The 21,036-nt window shown below is 41.0% G+C and overlaps 1 protein-coding gene across 7 annotated transcripts in view; it reads right to left on the bottom strand.

Moving 5' to 3' along the window:
- The window catches only part of N4BP2 (NEDD4 binding protein 2), a 76,974-nt gene that overhangs the window by 16,715 nt on the left and 39,223 nt on the right, over positions 1-21,036 (bottom strand). For 6 of the 7 annotated variants that reach the window (XM_025187936.2, XM_025187934.2, XM_025187935.2 and 3 more), the window contains 8 exons: positions 15,155-15,231; positions 13,829-13,984; positions 9,891-12,244; positions 7,919-8,004; positions 6,185-6,230; positions 4,535-4,755; positions 2,887-3,005; positions 312-450 (listed from right to left, as the gene is read on the bottom strand). In XM_025187936.2, coding sequence (XP_025043721.2) covers positions 312-450; positions 2,887-3,005; positions 4,535-4,755; positions 6,185-6,230; positions 7,919-8,004; positions 9,891-12,244; positions 13,829-13,984; positions 15,155-15,231 — 3,198 coding nt within the window. Of the gene's footprint in view, positions 1-311; positions 451-2,886; positions 3,006-4,534; positions 4,756-5,147; positions 5,518-6,184; positions 6,231-7,918; positions 8,005-9,890; positions 12,245-13,828; positions 13,985-15,154; positions 15,232-21,036 lie in introns of those variants that run through there. The other variant, XM_075930549.1, reaches the window with a different exon arrangement.

Consider the following 21,036-nt stretch of genomic DNA (forward strand, 5'->3'; position numbering starts at 1 on the left):
GAGATCCCTGTGGTGCTTCACTTTTGAAATGAAGCAAGAGCCCTGCTCTTGCTACATTTCAAAGGCGGAAGCACCACTAATTCCCCACTGTGCCCCTCCCCTGTCTCCCCATGGAGATGGTGCTGGGGGGGAAAACCGGCTTTTAAGCCGGTTCCACTCAGCACCGGATCCTGCTCCCCCCTTTGCTGCCTCTCTCTGATAGAGACAGCAAGGGACACAGGAAGCAACTAGTCAAGTCACTAGTTGACTATCCTATAAGCATTACATTCCTAGTGCATGTATTCGTAATTATGAAAAAAATTGGCTTTTACCTTTTTCTCTCGGTTCTTCATAGCACTACAGGAAGGGATAGTCTCACTTTGCTGAGCAATCTCTGGAGCTACAACTGTTTTTACAGGATCTGCCTCCAAGACACAGTTCAGAAATTGCTCGGTCTGTTCTAAGGAGTAGCTGTAGAGAGAATATATCAGTAACTTTGTATACATATTGTCCCAATGCACATTAACAGCAGCTTCATTTCTTTATATACAGTAGACCTTCATACAGGAGTAAAATTTAGCAAAATGGTAATGGAGTTCTCACTTCTCTATTCACTACTGAAGCAAAGTTGTTTATAATACATCATCAGACTCAGCTATTCATTGCATTGCATACCTGCTTTGGTGCTAACACAGGAGTGGGCAATAATTTTTTTAAGTGGCCCCAGTCTGCACTGCAAGGGGGTGGGCCTCAAACAGAAGGGGTGGAGCCAGGATGCTTCCCTACCCACAGACTATGATTGGTCTGGGGATGGAGGAGCCCCTTTGCCTCCCCCTTCCCAATAAGTACCCATGCCCCTGGCGGTGGGAGGAGACTTCCTATACTCCCCCATCCCTAGACCATTCAAACGTTGTGTGCTTCCCCTACTCCCAGGACCTGATTGACCTGGGGGGAGGGGGGGCAGTGTTAGGACCTCTGCAGGCTGGATCAACCCATTTGGTGGGCTGGATCCGGCCCGCAGAGGCCCATTTGCCCACCTCTGTGCTAACAGATGCACCCAATGCTATCTGATAGTCAATAATTAAAAGGCTTTTTTTCTGTGCATTTTAAACATAAGCAACAACAACAAAATCAGACAAAGGTATAGCACTCACAGCAACAAGTGTATGTAAATGTGTCTCAGGAAAAAAATTTGAGAAGAGATTTTACTTTAAATCTTCTGCGAATTTATAGCCAATAGTAAGAAAAGTGATTTTTTAAAAGACAAAGGCTATATTGATACTGTCCCTTTCAGTATTAACCAAACCAGGTAACTCTGAGTCTTATTTTCAGTCAGCCTTTGCTTTATAGTTTTATGGAAGAAATTAATCCCGTTCTTACTATCACAAATTTGGTAATCATCTGTCTATTTTTCATATTGCTCAATAGGCTAAAAGAGGGAAACTGTTTTAAATTAATGAGATTTTGTGAAGAAGCCACAAAAGGAAGGCTACTGAGGAAGGAGTTAGGAGGGAAAATTGTGAGGAAAGAAAGAAATGGAAACAAAGATGCTACAGAAGTGGAATTGTATGGGCTTGAAAGGGAGGACAGAATCCTTAAACTTCATGTAAAAAGTTAAGGGAAACCAGTGTATGCCTACAGATAGGCCTGTGATATGGCGTGAGTAGTGGATAAGAAAGACTATTTTAGCAGCAGCAGTTAACCTAGACTAATCAAAAGTTACACAGAGAAGGTGATTGAAGCAGTCAAAGTGAATGATCACCAAGGAATGGACAAGTGCTTAAACTGCTGAGGTTAAGAAAAGGACAACTTCTGGAGTTGCTGTAAAGAAATAACTGACAGCCTCAATGTGTAGGGAGAACATGCAGGAAACAAGCAACCTGTGTGAAGAGGAAGATAGTTGGAACTTCCAAGGGTGAGAGCAAGGGAAGGAGAAGGGAAATTTTAGGAAGAAAGATGGAGTTCACTTTTCACTACCTTGAGTTTCAAATGGTAGTTGGGCATCAGGGAATAAGGAGTTGAAAAGAATCAGATGCTGCAAGAATGGATAGAATGAGAGATGACTCTGCCTAGCTTATTTCATTGCTGCTGTGGTGAGTAGAAAATTGGTAGCATATGGTAGGCCACAGTAGATTTTCCCTCTGGCTGAGTGCCACTCTCATTACTTGCCAATCTCTCCAAGTTGATTCTTAGAATGGCTGTTTGTTGAGTTAGCAGAACCCTTGCTAGACAGTGGCTCCATTCAGTCAATATCATCCAAGGAAGGTGGTAGAGGTTTGAAATCTATGGTCTGGACTTCATAGTCCAGCAACATCTGAGGTCCAGCATCCCGGTGGGTGCTCCTGAGCTGGAGCACTCACATGGAAACTCCTTCCCCACCTTCCCAAGATTCCAGAGAAGCACAAATAGCTGATTTGTGGTATCCAGGCTCAAAAAGGAGGGGGGAAAGCAGGGATAAGGGGATGCTCAGAAGAAGAGGCAGGATGGCTGCTGAGTTCCACAGCCAGGACCGCAGGGGCTGGGAGTATAGCCCGGTGGCCACAGGGCTGCGGTCCTGGTCTCCCAGCCATAAGTTTCCACAGCCACCGTGCCTCTTCCCCAAGTTCAGAACCAGCCAGATCCCACAGGTGCTGGACCATAGTGGTTCAACTTGTAGAAGGAAAGTGAGAGAATGAGAGAAGAGTCTTCTCAAAGTAGTAAGTAAAGACTAAAGCAAGTGCGTACATTTGAAAAAATTAATTTGTTTGCTGCTAAGGACCTTGGAGTTTGGCCTTTAATTAAAGCTAAACTTATTTTTGTTAGTTTGGGTAGAACCATTCTTTGGCATTTAATTTTGACAGAATAACCATGTACAGTAGGATATCACTACGCAGCATTTTACAAAGGAAACATTTAAAAATCTCTCACTTGTTGTCTTTGAAGATGTCCATTAAGAAGTTTTGGTTTAGGGTTGGGAACATCTCAAAGAGTTGCTTCTCCTTCAGTCTGGCAGCACAGTTTTTTCTAGCCATGGAAGGAACACGTTTCTAATCCAGAAAGTAAAGTAAGTGAAACAAAAAAATCATCATTAGATGAATCTATATTAATAAAACTGATCCAATAATGTAATTGATATGCTATGGACAAAAAAAATTATTCACTACTTAGGCACCTATTGTGCTAAAGATTTTAATTACCTGTAAGTATCAGCCACACACTCATCTCGTGCACAGAAAACTGAGATGGGCAATCATGCAGTGCAATGCTGCTATAGTGTACAATTGCTGGAAGTCACTAAGCTAGAGTTCCCTCAATTTAAACTGAGAGCATTGAGATGGTGAGGTATTTTCTGAGACAGGCAAGTTTGGAAATTTGCTACCTGTTAGTCTATAAACATCCAGATTCCTGAACATTCCAGACAGACTGCAAAGCCCATCTTAACTTCTTCAGGCAATTAGGTAAGAAGTAGAGAGAGAGTTTGGGCTTGAGCTATAGATGCTTTACACATGACAGAAATATTGTTTTGACGTGAGTATTAGTTGTTTCAATGTATTAGGCATTCAAATTCTGGAAGTCACCTACCGCCACAATTGGTCTGTGAACCAATGATAGTCCCTCAGATCTCCCTGACACAGTTTAGGAAGGGCAGTAAGCCTGTCCCTGGTATCAAAAAAGTTGGGAAACCCTTACCTAGAAGGCATGACAGGTCTTTAATTATAAACTGAAATAAAGCTGACAATTCTAGTGCTCATATAAAAAAAGTGACCAAAACTAAAGCTGAAATCTATCTGTGGACACCCCGGTTATCAGTAAGCCCCATATAAGCATAAGGGCAAGAACCCACAATATTTTGCTTCAGAAATATAGACTTATTGTATGCAAACTTCAATGTCAATAGAAATATGGATTCTATTTTTATGACAACTACTTACAGGGCAACAGAATTACGGGGGGGGGGGAGAAGGGGAAGACATAATTGCACTAGTCTATCATTGCATCCATTAAAGGAGAGTAGCACAGATACACACCAGTTAGATCATTATAAGCTCCAAATTGAAAATAGGGGAAAACTAAATGGAATAGAATCAAGCTTTAGCAAATAAGAAGAGCGTGCAAAACTCAGAGAGAATTACACCGTAAATACCTTTTAAATGTGTCAGCTGTTTGGACTGTTGTGGGTTCTTTTTAAAAGTATCACAAGCAACTAAGTCTCTCTTTGAACATGCATGGCATAGTGCTAATTATAATTTTTTATATGGCTCTCACAAAGAATGCATGAAGCCAATTTGATTTTTTTTTAAAGCTTAACTAATCTATAGCAAGATCTGTTTGTGAAACAATTATGATATTAAGGTTTCAAATGACAGATTTTAAAGAGAAACATGATCAACATGGCTTTTATCTAGCATCTTACATAAACCCTAATTATTAAAGAAAAATTAATAAATGTGTTCTCTCAGAAACTCAACACAAGTCAGCCTGTGCAAAGACACCGAAGCAAAAAATGACTTGGGGGTGTATGTGGGAAATTAGTGAGATACAACTTAACTATAATAAAAAGTGGCAATATTCATACCAGATCCTGTCTCTCCTGTAAGGCTATTTCTTCAGACATTATTTCTCTGAGTGATACTCTTTGAATTTGTGCATTCCAATGATCCATAAAAGGGAAAATTTCTGATGTTGCTAGATTTTCCCTGTATGTCTCTGATGAAGATCCAGGGGGACAGGTCATTTTCTTCTGCTGCAGTTTACTGTCCGTGCTCTGAGATAAGATTGTGTTGGAGTCATCCAGATCTAATTGGTCAAGAAGTACAAAAGCAACAAAAATTTCAAGGTGACAAAATGAAAAATTCAATGTATTTAATTAAAGCAAAGCCAGAAGTACTTAAAATACATTTTACCTTACTACTTTTTCATTATTAATAATCTGATTTTATTTAAGCAATTAATATTTTTAGCAAAAATAATATTACATTGCTTACATTTTCCTCTTCTCCCTCTCTCCCCCCCAGTTTGTCAAGCTTTGTTTTTCTTCTAAGTAAAAAAGTGACAATTCAGACTGAATTTTTATAAGCTGGAATCTAACTTGCACCTGCAAAGAGATTACTGCATCTGGACATTTGCAGGATTTTTAATACTCAGTTACATGTGTGTGTTTGTATATTTTATAACCACAACTTACAAAAATATATTTAACCACTTTTGTCTTCTTTCTCTTGTGATGTTTAAGGCACAGTTTAACTATTAGGTAAAAATAAATGTAAGTCTAAGGACCAGGTTGTGGGTAAGTGGGTAACCTAGTGTTTGCTGCACAGAAAAGATTCTTTATGGGGAGCTCAGGAACTGAATGCTTGATTCGCAGATCCATCACTATTTGAAACAGGGACACTTGGTGGGCTAGTTCTGGTGACCAGGGTGAAAGGACGGGATGATCAGAGGCTCCTTCCTCTTTTTCCTTGCAGAAGGGTAGCCCCACTTGTAGCACTAGCCTGAATCAGTGCCTCTTCTGTTCATGGAGACTGTATCAGGCCTTGCAGAGTCAGTCACAATCTCACCCTGTGCATTTTGATCCCAGATAGAAATGAGAAAAGCCAATCATCAGAATGCTTTAGGTCAGTGGTCTCCAACCTTTTTAAGCGCAAGATCACTTTTTGAATTTAAGTCAGTCCAGGACCTACCTCAAACCCAAGTACCCCCACCCTGCACTCTTCTCGGAAGCGCTGCCCCACCTCACCTCTTTGCTGAGGCCCTGCCCTCCTTACGCTGAAGATGGGGTATAGGGAGGGGAGCAGAGTGACATGAGTGCCCCTTGCCCCTGTTTCCCAACCATGCACAACAAGCAGGAGAGCTTCCTAGGGGGCAGCTCCGGGCAGGAGTAGCAGGGCAATAGGGGGAGGAGCAGCTGAAGTGCTAGCACTTGATAGAATCCCAGCCAAACTAGTCAGGATCACCTGTCAGAAGCTCCAAGATCTACCGGTAGATCCCATCTACTGGTTTGTAACCACTGCTATATGCTATTATTAAAGTGACTTTTTTAAAATTTTTACTCCCACTGCTACTTTTGTAAGATAATGGTGAGTAGCATATCAAGTCCACTAAATACAAACTAAGCTTAAGAAATAAAGCAGTACATTTTCCACAATTTTTAATTTTTTAACCTTATCAGTTTTAGTTTTTGATAAATGAGTGTTTTACCGAAATTTAAGGGAAGTATATACTGTACCTTGCATAAACAGCTTATAAGATTCATCTTCTTTCCTTTGTCTCTTCTAAAGACAAATATTTTTTTAAAATTGCACATTAGTGAACGACAGGTATACATTTTCACCTAATGTTAACTCATAAACATTTCTTACTTTTCAGGTAAACAGGTTTCAAATTAAATTACAATTTTTAAACTACTTTTAATTTGAAAAAAAAATCTGTGTATATATGTAAGTTAAGAAATATACTAAGGGGAGAAGTTTTCAAGTGACAAATCAAAGAACTACTAAAATATCAAATTATATCTCCTAATTAAATTAAAGATTAGACAAGCCCAGAGAGTTGTACCAAAAAATAAGATGCAGTACAAAGCTGTTTTTTTTTCTTACTCTGGCTAAACTCATGGGCTACGTCTACACTGGCCCCTTCTTCAGAATAGCCATGCTAATTTAGAACTTTGGAATAGGGAAATGCGCAGGGGATTTAAATAAACATGGCCGCCGCTTTTTTTCTGGCTTGGGGAAAAGCCGGAAAAGAGCATCCAGACTGGCGCGATCCTCCGGAATAAAGCCCTATTCCGGAGGATCTCTTATTCGTAGGAATAAGAGATCCTCCGGAATAGGGCTTTATTCCGGAGGATCGCGCCAGTCTGGATGCTCTTTTCCGGCTTTTCCCCAAGCCAGAAAAAAAGCGGCGGCCATGTTTATTTAAATCCCACGGGGGATATTTAAATCCCCCGCGCATTTCCCTATTCCAAAGTTCTAAATTAGCATGGCTATTCCGAAGAAGGGGCCAGTGTAGACGTAGCCATGATGACATGAGACACTGGGAACCTCTCTCAATTAGCTAATACAAATAAATCTGTTTTCTGTACATAATAGGTAATGTGTAATATATTCTATTTAAGAATAAAATCAAGACTGTTTAAGGTCAATGGTTGACAGTTTTAAGGCTCCTTTTTAAACAACGGGCAATACATAACAGACTGGACTTCAACTATCTTTTTCTGAAAAATTATATGTTGTGATCTTTTTTTCATAACAACTCTCATTCTTGCTATACTATATCTTACAGTGAGAAATTTATTCATCCCTGAAATCCTTCTCATCTTCTCCCCTACCCTCCAAAAATGTATTTTAGAAGGATCACAGTGGGGCATTTATGACCATTTTGAAATTGGACATCATAGTGTTTTTAGAGGTTGGTTCTATACAGGCAGTCCCCGGGTTACATGGATCCGACTTACATCGGATCCCTACTTACAAACGGGGTGAGGCAACCCCGCACTAGCTGCTTCCCCCCAGCAGGCCAGGGAGATGCGGAGCGGCTTTTCTCAGCAGACATCTCAGCTTGAGAATAAAGGACTGAGGGAAGTAAGGTGTGGGAGAATAAAACTGAGCTCTGGAGAAATGTTTGGCTAGAGTTTCCCCTACAATATGTACCAGTTCCGACTTGCATACAAATTCAACTTAAGAACAAACCTACAGTCCCTATCTTGTACGTAACCCGGGGACTGCCTGTACTTCATTTGGGTTTTATTTACTGCAGGGGTAGGAGTCACTATATAACTAAAATATTTATCTCCTCTATGTCCACTTATCCCCATGAACTTTACACAATATAGCTAATATTCTATCACTGTTCCAATACATATAAAAATACATTATATAAATATTTAGACAAATGCATAAAGAGAAACAGATACATTGACAATGCCCAAGTGTAACTCCTCATAAGAAAGAAGCCTACCAACCATAATAGATTCTTTCCATTTCTCATGAATCACTTTGGCCAGATTCAGATCTATATGAACCACATAATCCTCAACAGTTAGTGATCCTTATGGAAGAAAGAAAATATACTTATTAAAGCACTGTACAAAAATTAATCCTGTCAAATACAGAACTGTGATTTAACACTAATTAATTTGCATTTAAAGAATTTTTCATAAAAACAGAATGCCTGAAAATAGGGATGTAAAATCCAGTTTAAAATGTTAACTAGTTAAGCAGCCTGCCGTGTCACACTGCAAGAAGGAGGGGGCCGCTGGAGTAGACCCCCATCCACAGCACGATGGGCATGGCCAGGCTGGAGCACCACCCGACCCACGACGCGGCGAGCCCGGCTGGGCAGGAGCTGCTACTTGCCTACACTGTGAGCTGCTTCAGCTAGGCTGAGCCCACCATTCTGCAGGTGTGGGCTACTCCAGCCACAGCTCACAGCCTCATGTCGTGGGCCGGGGGCTGCTCAGGCTGGTTGCTGGTTAACCGGTTACCCTGGTAAGCATACTGGTAAGGCAAATGCTTACTGGGTAATTGGTTAACTCTTTATATCCTGAAAGCTGTTTTGACTGCAAGTTAAATAAAGACAGTGAGTTCTGAGCTCTCACCCAACAGTATTCATAAGCCAGCCCATAATGTGGAAGGGACAGGAGAGGGGGAGTTAATATTAATTACACCTTGTTTAAACCTGACCATTAGAATGACTGGCTCTTTTTCACTTTTATAATTTTTAATTAATATTCTTCATTTATATGTCCACCCTTGCATTTAACTTCTTTGCAGTTAACTCTGAATCTTGTGACCATTGTAATATTGCAGTCTTCCTGTTATTTAATCCCTCTCAATGGATAACCATCCCTGAAGATTACATTGGTCATTGCTGTCCTCACTGTTCCCTACATCATGCTCCTTACCTTCAGGATGTCCCTTATCCTGCCTTCCTAATGCCATTGCCTGTTCCATCCCTGGGAAGGCTGGTGTTGGCCCCTCAGTGGTTGCCTGGGTGGGTAGGAGTGGGGGACGGGACTTGAGTCCACCACACTGCACTCTCCAGGTGAATGCCCTATCCACTAGGCCACTCCAGAACCCATCCCCATTACCCTACCATCCCTTATCCTGCCTTTCTAATGCCAGAGGATGTGCCATTCCTGGGAAAACTGGTAATGGCCCCCCAGTGGCTGCCTAGGAAGGATAAAAGCCAAGAATCCTTTTCTACACTAGTCAGACAGCATTATGGTAGACGCATAATGTAATTTTTCTCCACACACCTACATGATACTATTACACCCACTGATTTCTCAAAAAGAAAAAGAGGGTGTTTTAGAGGATTTAAAGAAAGGGGAACAAATCTCAGAAAACACCCCCCCACCACCCACCCACCCTTTTACCCAAAGCCAATAAAATGTCTTTTTTTTTGCTCACAGCCAAACTCATCAATAAATCATAGATTACAAATTTTATATCAAGTACACCTTATGAAAAATAATTTAAAAGATTATTATGCTTCATTTGTTTTTTTTTCCTCCAAAGGTCAAGATCAGTCAAACCTGTGTGCTATCTGTATTATCATATGGGTCAAAAACCTAGACCCTTTTACAGGCATACCTGGCTTGACGCATTTCATATGTACAGTCAGCACCAAATCCTGAGCATAAAAAGTGGTTTGATATTGCATCAAATGTCACAATCTCATAAAAATCTGGTCTTCCTTCACTCTCTCATTACATTAAAAAATGGTGTAACATGCCTGTCGGCCATGTTGCTGGGATGGATACATCCTCAAACTCTCCAACTCATGAAGGGATGAAGGGATGAAATTATCAAAAGCCTTTGAATAGTACCATGATATCATGAGCAATTCCATGAATTCATTTTCCCAAAAGCATAATTAAAAAAACCCTTTTTTTAAAAAAAAAATTACATTACATATAAATGTTACCTTACCTGAATCAATGCCAACTGGCCCAAATATTTCTTTCAATTGAAGGGCTAGTTCAGGAGGTAATGCCAATTCTAAGCAACTTATATTCATGGATCTAGAGGATACTGGTGTAGGGTTCAAGATCTTGGTTCTATCTTCATCCATACTAGGAGTCTTGCTTTCTTCCCTACCACCTCCAACTGATATCATAGGTTTCCCATGAGTCTCCATTTCTCCTTCACTTGCATAGTTCTTCAAAGGTGCCTGATCCATTTGCAATAATGGAATAATATTACTTACTTTAAAATTCTCTTGATATGTTTCTGAAAATGTACTGTCCATCTCCTTATTTAATTTGGGTTTTGAAATGGTTGGAGAGGTGTTAAATACTTTAGGTAAAGTCATAGGTAGACCTAAGCCCACATTAAGCTGTGACACCGCTGTTTTTTCTTCTGTTTCATGAACATGGCTCATTGTATTTATTTTCCCTATCTCTGAAACAGAATGCTCAATGATATCTGTTCCTGAATCTTCTGCCTCAGTTCTGGGAGCAGTGTCATTGGTATTTTTGAGCTTTACTGAAGCACTTGATAGAAGTCTTGTTTGTGAGTCAGATATTTTAGCATCTGTCTCAAGTACATCTGTAGTTTCAATTGCTGCATAACATGCTGATAAATTGTTTTCTGGAAGTTGAATGATACCATCAGTCCCAATTATTTGGCTGGTTTGTTCAGAATTTGTAATATTCTCTTCATAGTGTGCATTTACCTTAAATTCAAGGTCTGTGACAGCTGGCTTGGTTCCTGCCTCCTGCAAGCCTTCAACATCTTCACCTTTGCACAACTTTTCATCAGAATCCAATAGCAGGCCTGTAGCCCAGACAATGTCCTTGTTACATCTTTCATATAAGTCTTTCAGTGCATCAAATGAAACAGACCCAAACAACTTACAAAGAATATTCAGATTTTCAGATTCATCAATACTGATAAGTTCACTTTCTTCCACATATGTGCTTTTATCATACATAACTCTATAGGGTATTTTTTCTTGAGAACTTGAAACAGCATCCATATCTTTTGGTCTGAATGCATCTAACCTGCCATGTAATACTTTGGTATTCTCAGAAATAATAATTTTCTTTTCTAATCTCCATAAGAGAGCGAAATCTTGTGGCTCAGTCTGTGAATGGTTGTTTGGTTGTTTACAGGTGTGCTTCTCAGGTTTCTCTTCTAGAAAATTAAGTTTAGACAACTGTTCTTCTGGTTTGGAGAGGGCCACACTGCTGTTGGTAAATGTGAGGGCTAATTTATGATGTTTACGTGTTCTTTTATTTTGTTGGGGTTTTTTCTCATTGACATTTTTACTAGCTACTCTTTCAGGTTCTTGAAAATTTGATTTCTCTGTGTCCTGTAGTAGTTCTATGCTCAGAGATGTTCCATGAAGCACATCCACTGTGTCAAGAACATTTTTGTGTGTATCGCATTTGCTATTTCCAACTTCATTAGATTCACTTAGACTTCTCTTTGACATTCTCCTTGATCTATGTTGCCTTTGCTGTAAAGAGCTCATCACAGGCCAGTCTCCCACCATTTGCAATTCTGGTGCAATTTTATCTGCATTAAGAGCACAGAAAGAATCAGATGCTAAGTTTTCCTCCCCCTGTCTTTTTTCACCAGGTAGTACTTCCTGCTGAATATCTGCCAGGGCCATTTCTGTCTTCTGTGAATTGAGATGATGCTGGCTGGTTGCTTTATCTTCTTTATCACTCTTCATAGAAGATTTTTCTATTCTTCTAATCCTTTTGGTTCTCTGCCCAATTGTTTGTTCTACAGGCCAATCACCCAGAAAGTTTAATAATTCTGGCCTCGCTGATGCATCCAACGCTGAATCATTTTGTTTCATAATGTTCTTTTCGTGAGTTAATACTGGTTCTACTGAATTTATATTATACTGATCTTTTTCAGTTTGAACTTCCAGAATCTTGTCACTATGTTCTTGAACACATTCATAAGCATGGATATGCAAGTATGTGGTTTCTTCAGGTTTGACAATGTCAATTTTACTAGTTTCTGTTTCAGTAATTCTATATATTTCTTCCCTCTTTAGAGATTCTTCCCCCAATGGAACTTCCTTTTCTTCATAATTTGGTAAACCAATGTCCATACCACCTTGAATAATGCCACTCTCAGATATATGTTCTCTTAAATTATTTTCAGTTTTCTCTTCTTTTTTTCCAAAATATTTATCTGCCAGGTTATTATTTTCTAGTGCTGATGACACATCAGATGCATGTTTCTCTTCTTCAGCTAATTCAGGAGGCTTAGAAGCTGAAGCAAAAAGTATTTCTTCTTTCATGTAAGTATGTACCTCTTTTTGCCTGCAAGACAAACAATTAAACAGAAGACATTAAAAAAAAATCCTAAAAGGTAACAAGCCACACCCACTCCCCCCCCCTTCTATTCTGGCTTGGCTACTAAATAAAATTTATATTACAGCTCATTAGCTCTTTAAACCTGGATCCCGTATTTTAATGTAGACTACTATACAATCATCTAATTGAAATATAATATAAAATGCTAGCGCTCCAAATCCATGAAATCTAGGGAGAGGAAAATTGGTTAAAAAAACCCTAGCTCAAACCTGAACATTCTCCATTTAAAAAGGGGGTGGAGGTCCTCCCTGATTCTAAACATTTCTCTTTCAATTAGTCTATATCCTGCTACCCTAACCTGCAATTTTCAACAGGAGCGCTAGCATAGAGGATAGTCCCAGTTTTGCAACAGATCTAGTTACTACATTCAAGCCTCATGGGTTTCATAGCTTACCCAAACTCATGACATTCAATAAAAATATCTAGAAATTAACAGGTAAGGGTTTTATCCTCATTGCCTTATAATATTTTATAATCCATTGTAACCCCACTTAATTTTCACAATTTTAACAGTACCCCCCATGTTTACAAAAAATGTATTCATAAAGGTTGAAAGTCTTAAATAAAGATGACTGAGGATGAACCTGATGATAGTGTTCAAATGTGTTAAGGTCTGTTACAAAGAACAGTGATCAATTGCTTCCTAGGTCCACTGAAGGCAGGACAAGAAGTAACAGGCTGAATCTGCAGCAAGGTTAAATATTAGGAAAAGCTTTCAACTATAAGGAAAATTAAGCTCTGAAATAGGCTTCAAAGGAGATTGTGGATTCTCCATTATTGAAGGTTTTTAAAGAGCAAGTTGGACAAAAACCTGTCAGGGATTGTCTATGTTTACTTGGTCCTACCTCGACACAGGTGGCTGGACTAGTTGACCTCTCAAAGTCCCTTCCAACACTACATTTCTATTATTCTGTTTAAGGGACCCATATTTTCCTTTTAAAAATTACTTTACACATTTAATAGCTCTTATAAACATCTATCCTGTATACCAAATAGCATATTTACAATACAGGAGAAAACAAGAGGAAAAAGTTTTGGTTGGTGGACAGCAATAATCTAATGAACATATTGAAACAGAGAAAAGGCTGATTCCCTTAACTGTTCGCTTCTAAAACTTTTAACCCTGTAAAAATAAAAAATACTGAATTTGTGTTAAACTGGGTTGTTGTTTTTTTGTTTGTTTGCTTGCAAAGCCCTGCACAGATACAAAATTAGTATCTACATCCACAAAAATGAGCTGCGGATATCCACATCTGCGGATGCAGATATCCGTGGACTTAAAGTGGATAGTCGCAGATTTGCAAGGTTCTAGATAAGAAATTCGTACTCACATCCATGAGTGCAAAATACAGCAAAATAAACCATGAGTATCTGTATCCACAGATGTGGATACCCACAGATATAAAGTGGATATCAGTGGATTTGAAGGGTTCTATTTGTTTGGTTTTTTGTTTTTTAGTAGTTCCAGGTTAGGAAGAATTAGTGCTGTACAAAAGCTTTTTTAATTTAGGAATATCAAGTAAGCCTTACCCATAATCCTTCTCCTGACAAAAATCTTCAGTGCTATAAGAATTTTCTGGTTTGTCTGGGATGGTAGAATTCAAGATTGAGTTAACAGTCAGGCAACGTTCATATCGCTCCAACATTCTTTTGATCTTTTCTTTAGATACACCATGAATGTTTCGCCTAGAGATTAAAAGAAGATAAAGAGACATTTCAAATTTTAATACTCAAAACAGTGTGAAAGACAGAATCATTTTGCTTCGTGCTGTTATGTATCTAGTTTTGCCTAAAATTATACCTAAGAATTAGGCTAAAAATAAATCTTAAACTGCTGTCTGGGATGTTGCAAACTAGATGCTTATGCAGAAAGGGAGCCAAACTGCATAAGAGAGATTCTGGAACCGAGTCCTTCTCCTGTAGGCTATGCTCAGTTGACAATTTCTCAGAATGTGAAGAAAACATATTTCCTACTCTGATCTCTCTGCTCCTAGCCAATCGTCAGTGTACCTTATGCCTCTGAGTAGGATTTTGCACTGACATGAAGTCCCAAAAAGCAATTTGCTTGGCAGTGGCCTGAAAACAAATGTAAATCTAGGCCAGCATGACAAAAAGAGGAGAACTCAGGTTGAGGGAAGGGGAGAAGACCCCAAGTAAACCCTGGCAACAGGGGATGATTGTGCCCAAACTCCTCATGTAAGGAAAGCAACTCTCAGCTGTTCCAGAAGGATCCCCATAAGCACCTCTCAGCTGAACTGATGCCACTCGCTGTGTTCAAATCAGATGGCAATGCCTAGGGAAAAAGTGTAACTAAGCTTCCACTGGTGGTTTAACAGAGTTTGTCTGTAGGTTCTGCTCACATCAAGAAGTGAGTGCTATTCTAGTGCATAAGGTAGATGGGACACTTGGAGTCAGGGAGGCCAACTACAGAACAGATCACTTTGACACAAGAGGAGATCCATTAAACAAGATAAATCATAGATGTTTTGCAGTGCTCCTATTGGATCTATCTTTGTGACTGAATTTCCAAAGGATAATTTAGGGAGGAGTAAACATTTGCATAGCTTTCTGAAGATTTAAAATATATAAATGCTGAAGGTGACTTTCTGGCTGCCAGCTAATTTTTCAAAAGTTGGATTATAAAAATAAAACAAAATTACAGGAATTTTTCAAACCCCTTACGCAATTGTAAGCAGAAAAGTTAAAATAACAATAATTAAACATGATTAACTTAACAAGGGACTCTGTTGTTTTGGAACTTTGATGACCATTATCAAAGTAAAAAAATATTATTTTAAAGGAATATAAATGAAAGCCAGAGCAGCCTACTTCAATGTCTTCTACAGTATTTTTTACCTTTCAAGCTCTTTTGGTTTAAACTTCCACCAAGTATCAGGCTCTCGGAACATGACTTTGTATTTGTACTGCTGTGACTGAATATAGAAAAAGAACACAAAATACATCAGTGAAGTCATAATTCTATGAAAGAGATACAATATTCAATACAGACATATCAGTTTCACATTTTACAAAACAAGTTAAAACTGCAAAAGTACACTAACTATGTAACAGGCTTCATTTATGATTACACAGATAGGGATTTTTCAAAGTTGTCTAAGTTATTTAGAAACACATCTTTCTTTAAAATTCATGAAATGGGTCTCATCTCAATCAGTCTCTTTATGACAGAGGTAATTTAGTTTTGTCTAAAACTAAACATTTTGAAAAATATCAATATTTTATACCATTTCTTTCCTTTAAAAAGCAAAAAACAAAAAACTTTTCTTACTTCAGTTAGCTTCACACATAGGCTACGTCTCCATTGCATGCCTCTTGCGCAAAAGCCTATGCAAATGAAGCATAGATTAGCATATTGCTGTGCTTCATTTGCATAGTTAATTAGGGGCCCTTTTTTGCACAAGAGGGGTTTTTGTGAAAGAGCTGTTCTTCCCCATTTTTTTCAGGAAGAACAGCTCTTTGTACAAGAGGGGGGTTTTGAGTAAAAAGGACCTGTGTAGACAGCTCCTTTTCCTCAAAAGCCTCTTGGGCAAAAACAGCCCCTAATTAATTAAGCAAATGAAGCATGGCAATATGCTAATTCATGATTCATTTGCATAGGCTTTTGCGCAAGAGGGATGCAATGTAGATGTAGCCTATGTGTGCAGCTAATTGAAGTAAGAAAAGTTGTGAGTGTGTTGTAGGGTTGCCAGGCATCTGGTATTTTTGCCTCCTGGCAGGGAAAAAAACCCCAGAAAATACCGGACATTTTAGGTGTCTGGTATTTTCTGAATTTTACCACTGGACAGGAAGCGAAAATACCGGACTGTCTGGGTCAATACTGGACACCTGGCAACCCTAAAAGTACCTGTTTACAACCTTTCATACTGTAACTATGACTAGGTATAAAATTAGACTTCATCATCAAAATAATCTGATACTGAAAAAGTCCCATCTTTAACCTATCCATCACGTGATGAGGACTAGCCTAGATGACCTCTCGAGATCCCTTCCAGCTCTACATCTGTATGATTCTATGCAACAAAGTGTGGTTTTTTTACTAACCACTTCAATCCTTAGTTCATCTCATTTGAGCAAAGTGTTTTTATATCTACAAGGTTATTTATGCACAGAGATATCCTGAGAAGACCTACTTTTTATCTTGTATGTTAATTTATGGTACTGAAAAGTACCAGTCTGACAGTACTGTTAAGTTCTTTATCAACTAATACAGTTACAATATAGGCAGTGGCAGCAGAAGCACTTTCCCAATGATGTGCTTAAACCAAAATTAGCATGAAAATCTCTAGAGTAAGAAAGTTGTGGCCAGACAGCCCGCCTCCATATCATCCATCTTATTTGCCTCTCTGAAGCATACAGGGCAGAGAAGGAGCAGTAAAATCAGCATAGTCTATGCTGGCTCATCTGATCCTGAGAAGCTGAAACATAGATATGAGGAGAGATCAGGATATGCGAGACTGCCACCGGCTGGCACCTATGTTGATTCGAACACACACACAGTCCCTGGAAGAGGAATTTCCCACTGAGAAAAGAATCCCCAGTAATTCCAATTTAGTTATCTCTCTTACAAGTGTAAATTAAGTTCACAACTCCCTTGTAAGAACTGGTCTCACAAAAAACAGACCAGCATCAATTGGCACGACAGACAAGAAAGAGAAATACGTGACCCCATGAGTATAAAAGATGGGCCCAGCACACACTCACTTTGAGTGTCATTCTACCCTCTACCTGCTGGTCAGGTTAGGTGTTTAACCTCCCGAGGTTCTATGGGGACGCCCACCTCGTATTTTCGTCTTTCCTAGGAATTGAGGGATCGGCCCTGGCCTGACATGCTGGAGTCGAGAGGCACAGAAGGGGGTAAAAATTGTACCTGGATGTGGTCCTCTGTCTTAAGTGTACACATAGAAAGAGTAAGCTGTTACTTGGTACCATTATTTCTATTTTTCTATCTTTATCTTCTTTGTAACTATTTTTAAGATCCATATTTTGCTAGCAGTATCTATATTTTGCTAGTAGTTAAGAAATAGAACAATAGCCATTGCAACCATATGATTTATAAGCTTCTTTAATAAACCTGTAACTGTTTAAGTTTTAACCTGACTCCTTCAGTTGCTGTAACAGAACCAAGCACAATTTAAAAGAACTTCAGCCGGTCTAAAGGGACAGTTATAGGAAGAGCTTGGGCGTTTGGATCTGTGTCACTCCCAGGTGTCAGGATCCACTGGGGCATCTTTCAGTCTTTCCCCAAGGCTGCCCGCTGCGAAGGAATTATGAATTCTAGCAGCTGAAATCTAAGATGTAATAAGCTCTTCCTATATAACGGGGCGTCTGTTGGCCTGCTGGCCACCCTCTGCGATGGAACCCCGGTCCTAGCAGTAAAGGCACGGACGTTAAACCTTTTCTCGGAAACATACACACACACACTGCCCTGACCGTCGGCTGACAAAAGTAGAGCAATTCTCATTCAATTCAACTCTCAGGTTCTTGGATGAGGCTATCAACGAAGTTGACAATTAGTTCTAATGTGAGGCTTGGTTCGGTTCGCAATACTGACATGGGCAATTTCTAAAACTAAGTGAGAGTTCCAAAGAAAGAGGCTATTTCCACACTCTGGCATTCTTTTTAACTATCATAAGTGAGCTTCCTTAATATATGGATATACAGGCAGTCCCCGGGTTACGTACAAGATAGGGACTGTAGGTTTGTTCTTAAGTTGAATCTGTATGTAAGTCGGAACTGGCGTCCAGATTCAGACACTGCTGAAACTGACCGCCAGTTCTGACTTACATACAGAATCAACTTAAGAACCCCAGGCGTCCCCAAGTCAGCTGCTGCTGAAACTGATCAGCAGCTGATTCCAGGAAGCCCGGGGCAGAGCAACTCTGCCTGGGGCTTCCTGTAGTCAGCGCTGGTCAGTTTCAGCAGAAGCTGACTTGGGGACGCCTGGGGCAGAGCAGCTGGGGTGCTACTGGACCAACCCAGCAGCACCCCATCTGCTCTGCCCCAGACGTCCTGATTCAGCCGCTGCTGAAACTGACCAGCAGCGGCTGAATCAGGACCTGGGGCAGAGCAGCTGGGGTGCTGCCGGGTTGGTCCAGTAGTGCCCACGGGCGCTGCAGGACCAATCGGCAGCGCCCCAGCTGCTCTGCCCCAGAGTCCAAAACAAAAGCCTGGTCTGCTGGGGGGGGGAGGGGGGAGCACACTAGCTGCGCCCCCCCCCCCCCCCCCCCCAGCAGACCAGGGACACGGGGAGCAGAGCCGCATGAGACCCGGTGCCTGTGGTCTGCTGGGGACGGTCCCCAGCAGACCACAGGCACCCTGACTGAAGCCGCAGCCGCGGGAGGGTCCCGCCAGAGCAAAGCCTCAGAGGCACGGGGAACCGCCGCTGCTGCCGCTCCAGTCTGGGTGCCTGTGGTCTGCTGGGGACGGTCCCCAGCAGACCACAGGCACCGGGTCTCATGCGGCTTTGACTGAAGCGGCAGCAGCGGCGGTTCCCCGCGCCTCTGAGGCTTTGCTCTGGCAAAGCCTCAGAGGCGCGGGACCCCCCCGCGGCTGCGGCTTCAGTCCGGGTGCCTGTGGTCTGCTGGGGACCGTCCCCAGCAGACCACAGGCACCGGGTCTCATGCGGCAGCAGCGGGGGTTCCCGCGCTTCTGAGGCTTTGCTCTGGCAAAGCCTCAGAAGCGCAGGAACCCGCCCGCTGCTGCCGCTTGGGTCCCGGTGCCTGTGGTCTGCTGGGGACGGTCCCCAGCAGACCACAGGCACCGGCACCCAAGTGGCAGCAGCAGCGGTTCCCGCGCTTCCGAGGCTTTGCTCTGGCAAAGCCTCAGAAGCGCGGGAACCCGCCCGGTGCCCCTGGTCTGCTGGAGACGGTCTCCAGCAGACCAGGGGCACCAGAGCAGCTTACGAACGGGGCTTTCTCGCCCCGACTTCCGGGGCGAGAAAGCTCCGTTCGTAAGTGCGGATCCGACATAAGTCGGATCCGCGTAAGTCGGGGACTGCCTGTAAGCATCTTTTTAAATATAACGTATCTAGGCCTGGTTTACCCACATGGGAAAGTTAAAGTAAGATAGATAGAGTACATAGCTGAAGTCAACATATCTTAAATCCCTGTCCACACAGCGTGAAGTTGATGGGAGCAAATGCTCCCGTCGATTTCCCTTACTCCTCGCAAAAAGCAGGAGTACTGGCACTGACAGGGGCACCCTTTGAGTTCCATCTAGCGCGTCTATACTACACCCTGCTAAACTGAACCCCAGAAGATTGACCGAGGAAGCGCTGATCTTTCATGTAGGGTAGATGTGCTCTTATAGAGCTTAGTGGTAAATGAAACAATGAAAAATAGGAAAGTTTTAATTAGAATATCTATTCTGTATCTGAGAAACCTCCCCAGAAAACATTTGGTTGGAAAATTCCTGACCTGTTCTTGTAGTGGATCCTCTAAAATGGTTCAGTAAGTTCAGTTACTTTAAAAACTATAAACTGAAGAAGTAAAATGCATCTTACATATTAGGGATGTCAATGAGTAACCGGTTAAACAGTTACCCTGTAAATATCATCTGTTAAGCATCACCTGCAGCTGGCTGCTTCTGGCCGGCCAGACCCCCTGCATGGGACTGCTAGCTCTCTCTCGCCCACCTCCATTTAAATGGTTAAAGGTTGTTAGCACTACGTTTAACCAATTTAATGGGATTTTACATCCCTATTACATATGCATAGCACCCTTAAAAAAAACATGTGGTCTGGCATGATTTTAGTTAGTTGGGTGACCACTTATCATGGGTGTGGCCAAGTATAATATTGTTCCCCTGTGGTTCTGCAAATCCTCTGGTTCAACACCCATCAGGTACCAGACTACAGAGGTTCAAACCTGCACCAGCGGAGGAGGTATTCTAAAGGGCATTATTGGCACTAAGGACCTCACAGAATTGGGAGCTAAATGATCAGAAGACAAAGAAAAGACAATGACAGACCACAAGTTACAAGAACAATATGTCATTAACATGACAACAGCATTGTTTTGACAGAATCAGTTACAAACTCAACGGTTGACTTATCTAACTTGACTTCAACAGCACTAGCAGTTTCATGAAAAGCTTTATAAGTAGGCTCATGTACATCTGAATAAAACCCTGTAATATTGCTATTGAAACACTTTATTAATTATTAAGATTTCCAGTTGAAAAGCATACTTATTTTCAAATATTTCAGCTAAATAAAATAATACCACAGGACAATTTGATCTTCAAATCAGTACTTAAAACACTCTTATGTGAAATTTATCAATGGTAGTCCAGCAAATAAGAACATAAGAATGGCCATACGAGGTAAGACCAAAGATCCATCTGGCCCTGTATCCAGTTTTCTGACAGTGGCCAGCACTAGGTACCCCAGTAGGAATGAACAAAACAGGGAACCATCAAGTGATCCATTTCCTAACTCTCATTGGTAGGTTCTGACAAACAGAAGCTAAAAACATCAACCATGCCCATCCTGGTTAATAGTCATTATATGAAGAAATACTTCCTTTTCTTTGTTTTAAACCTGCTGCCTATAAATTTCATATGTTGACCCCTAGTTCTTGAGTTGTGAGGAGTAAATAGAACTTCCTTATCTGTTTTCTGTAAACCAGCTGGCCCATACAGCTTTCCTATTATCTCCCCAACCAGGCATAAGGAATGCAGAAGGCCTGTGCAGCCCCCTATTCCTCACCCCAAGGAAC

The sequence above is a fragment of the Pelodiscus sinensis genome, chromosome 5 (assembly GCF_049634645.1).
Source record: "Pelodiscus sinensis isolate JC-2024 chromosome 5, ASM4963464v1, whole genome shotgun sequence".
In the NCBI taxonomy this organism is placed as follows: domain Eukaryota; kingdom Metazoa; phylum Chordata; order Testudines; family Trionychidae; genus Pelodiscus; species Pelodiscus sinensis.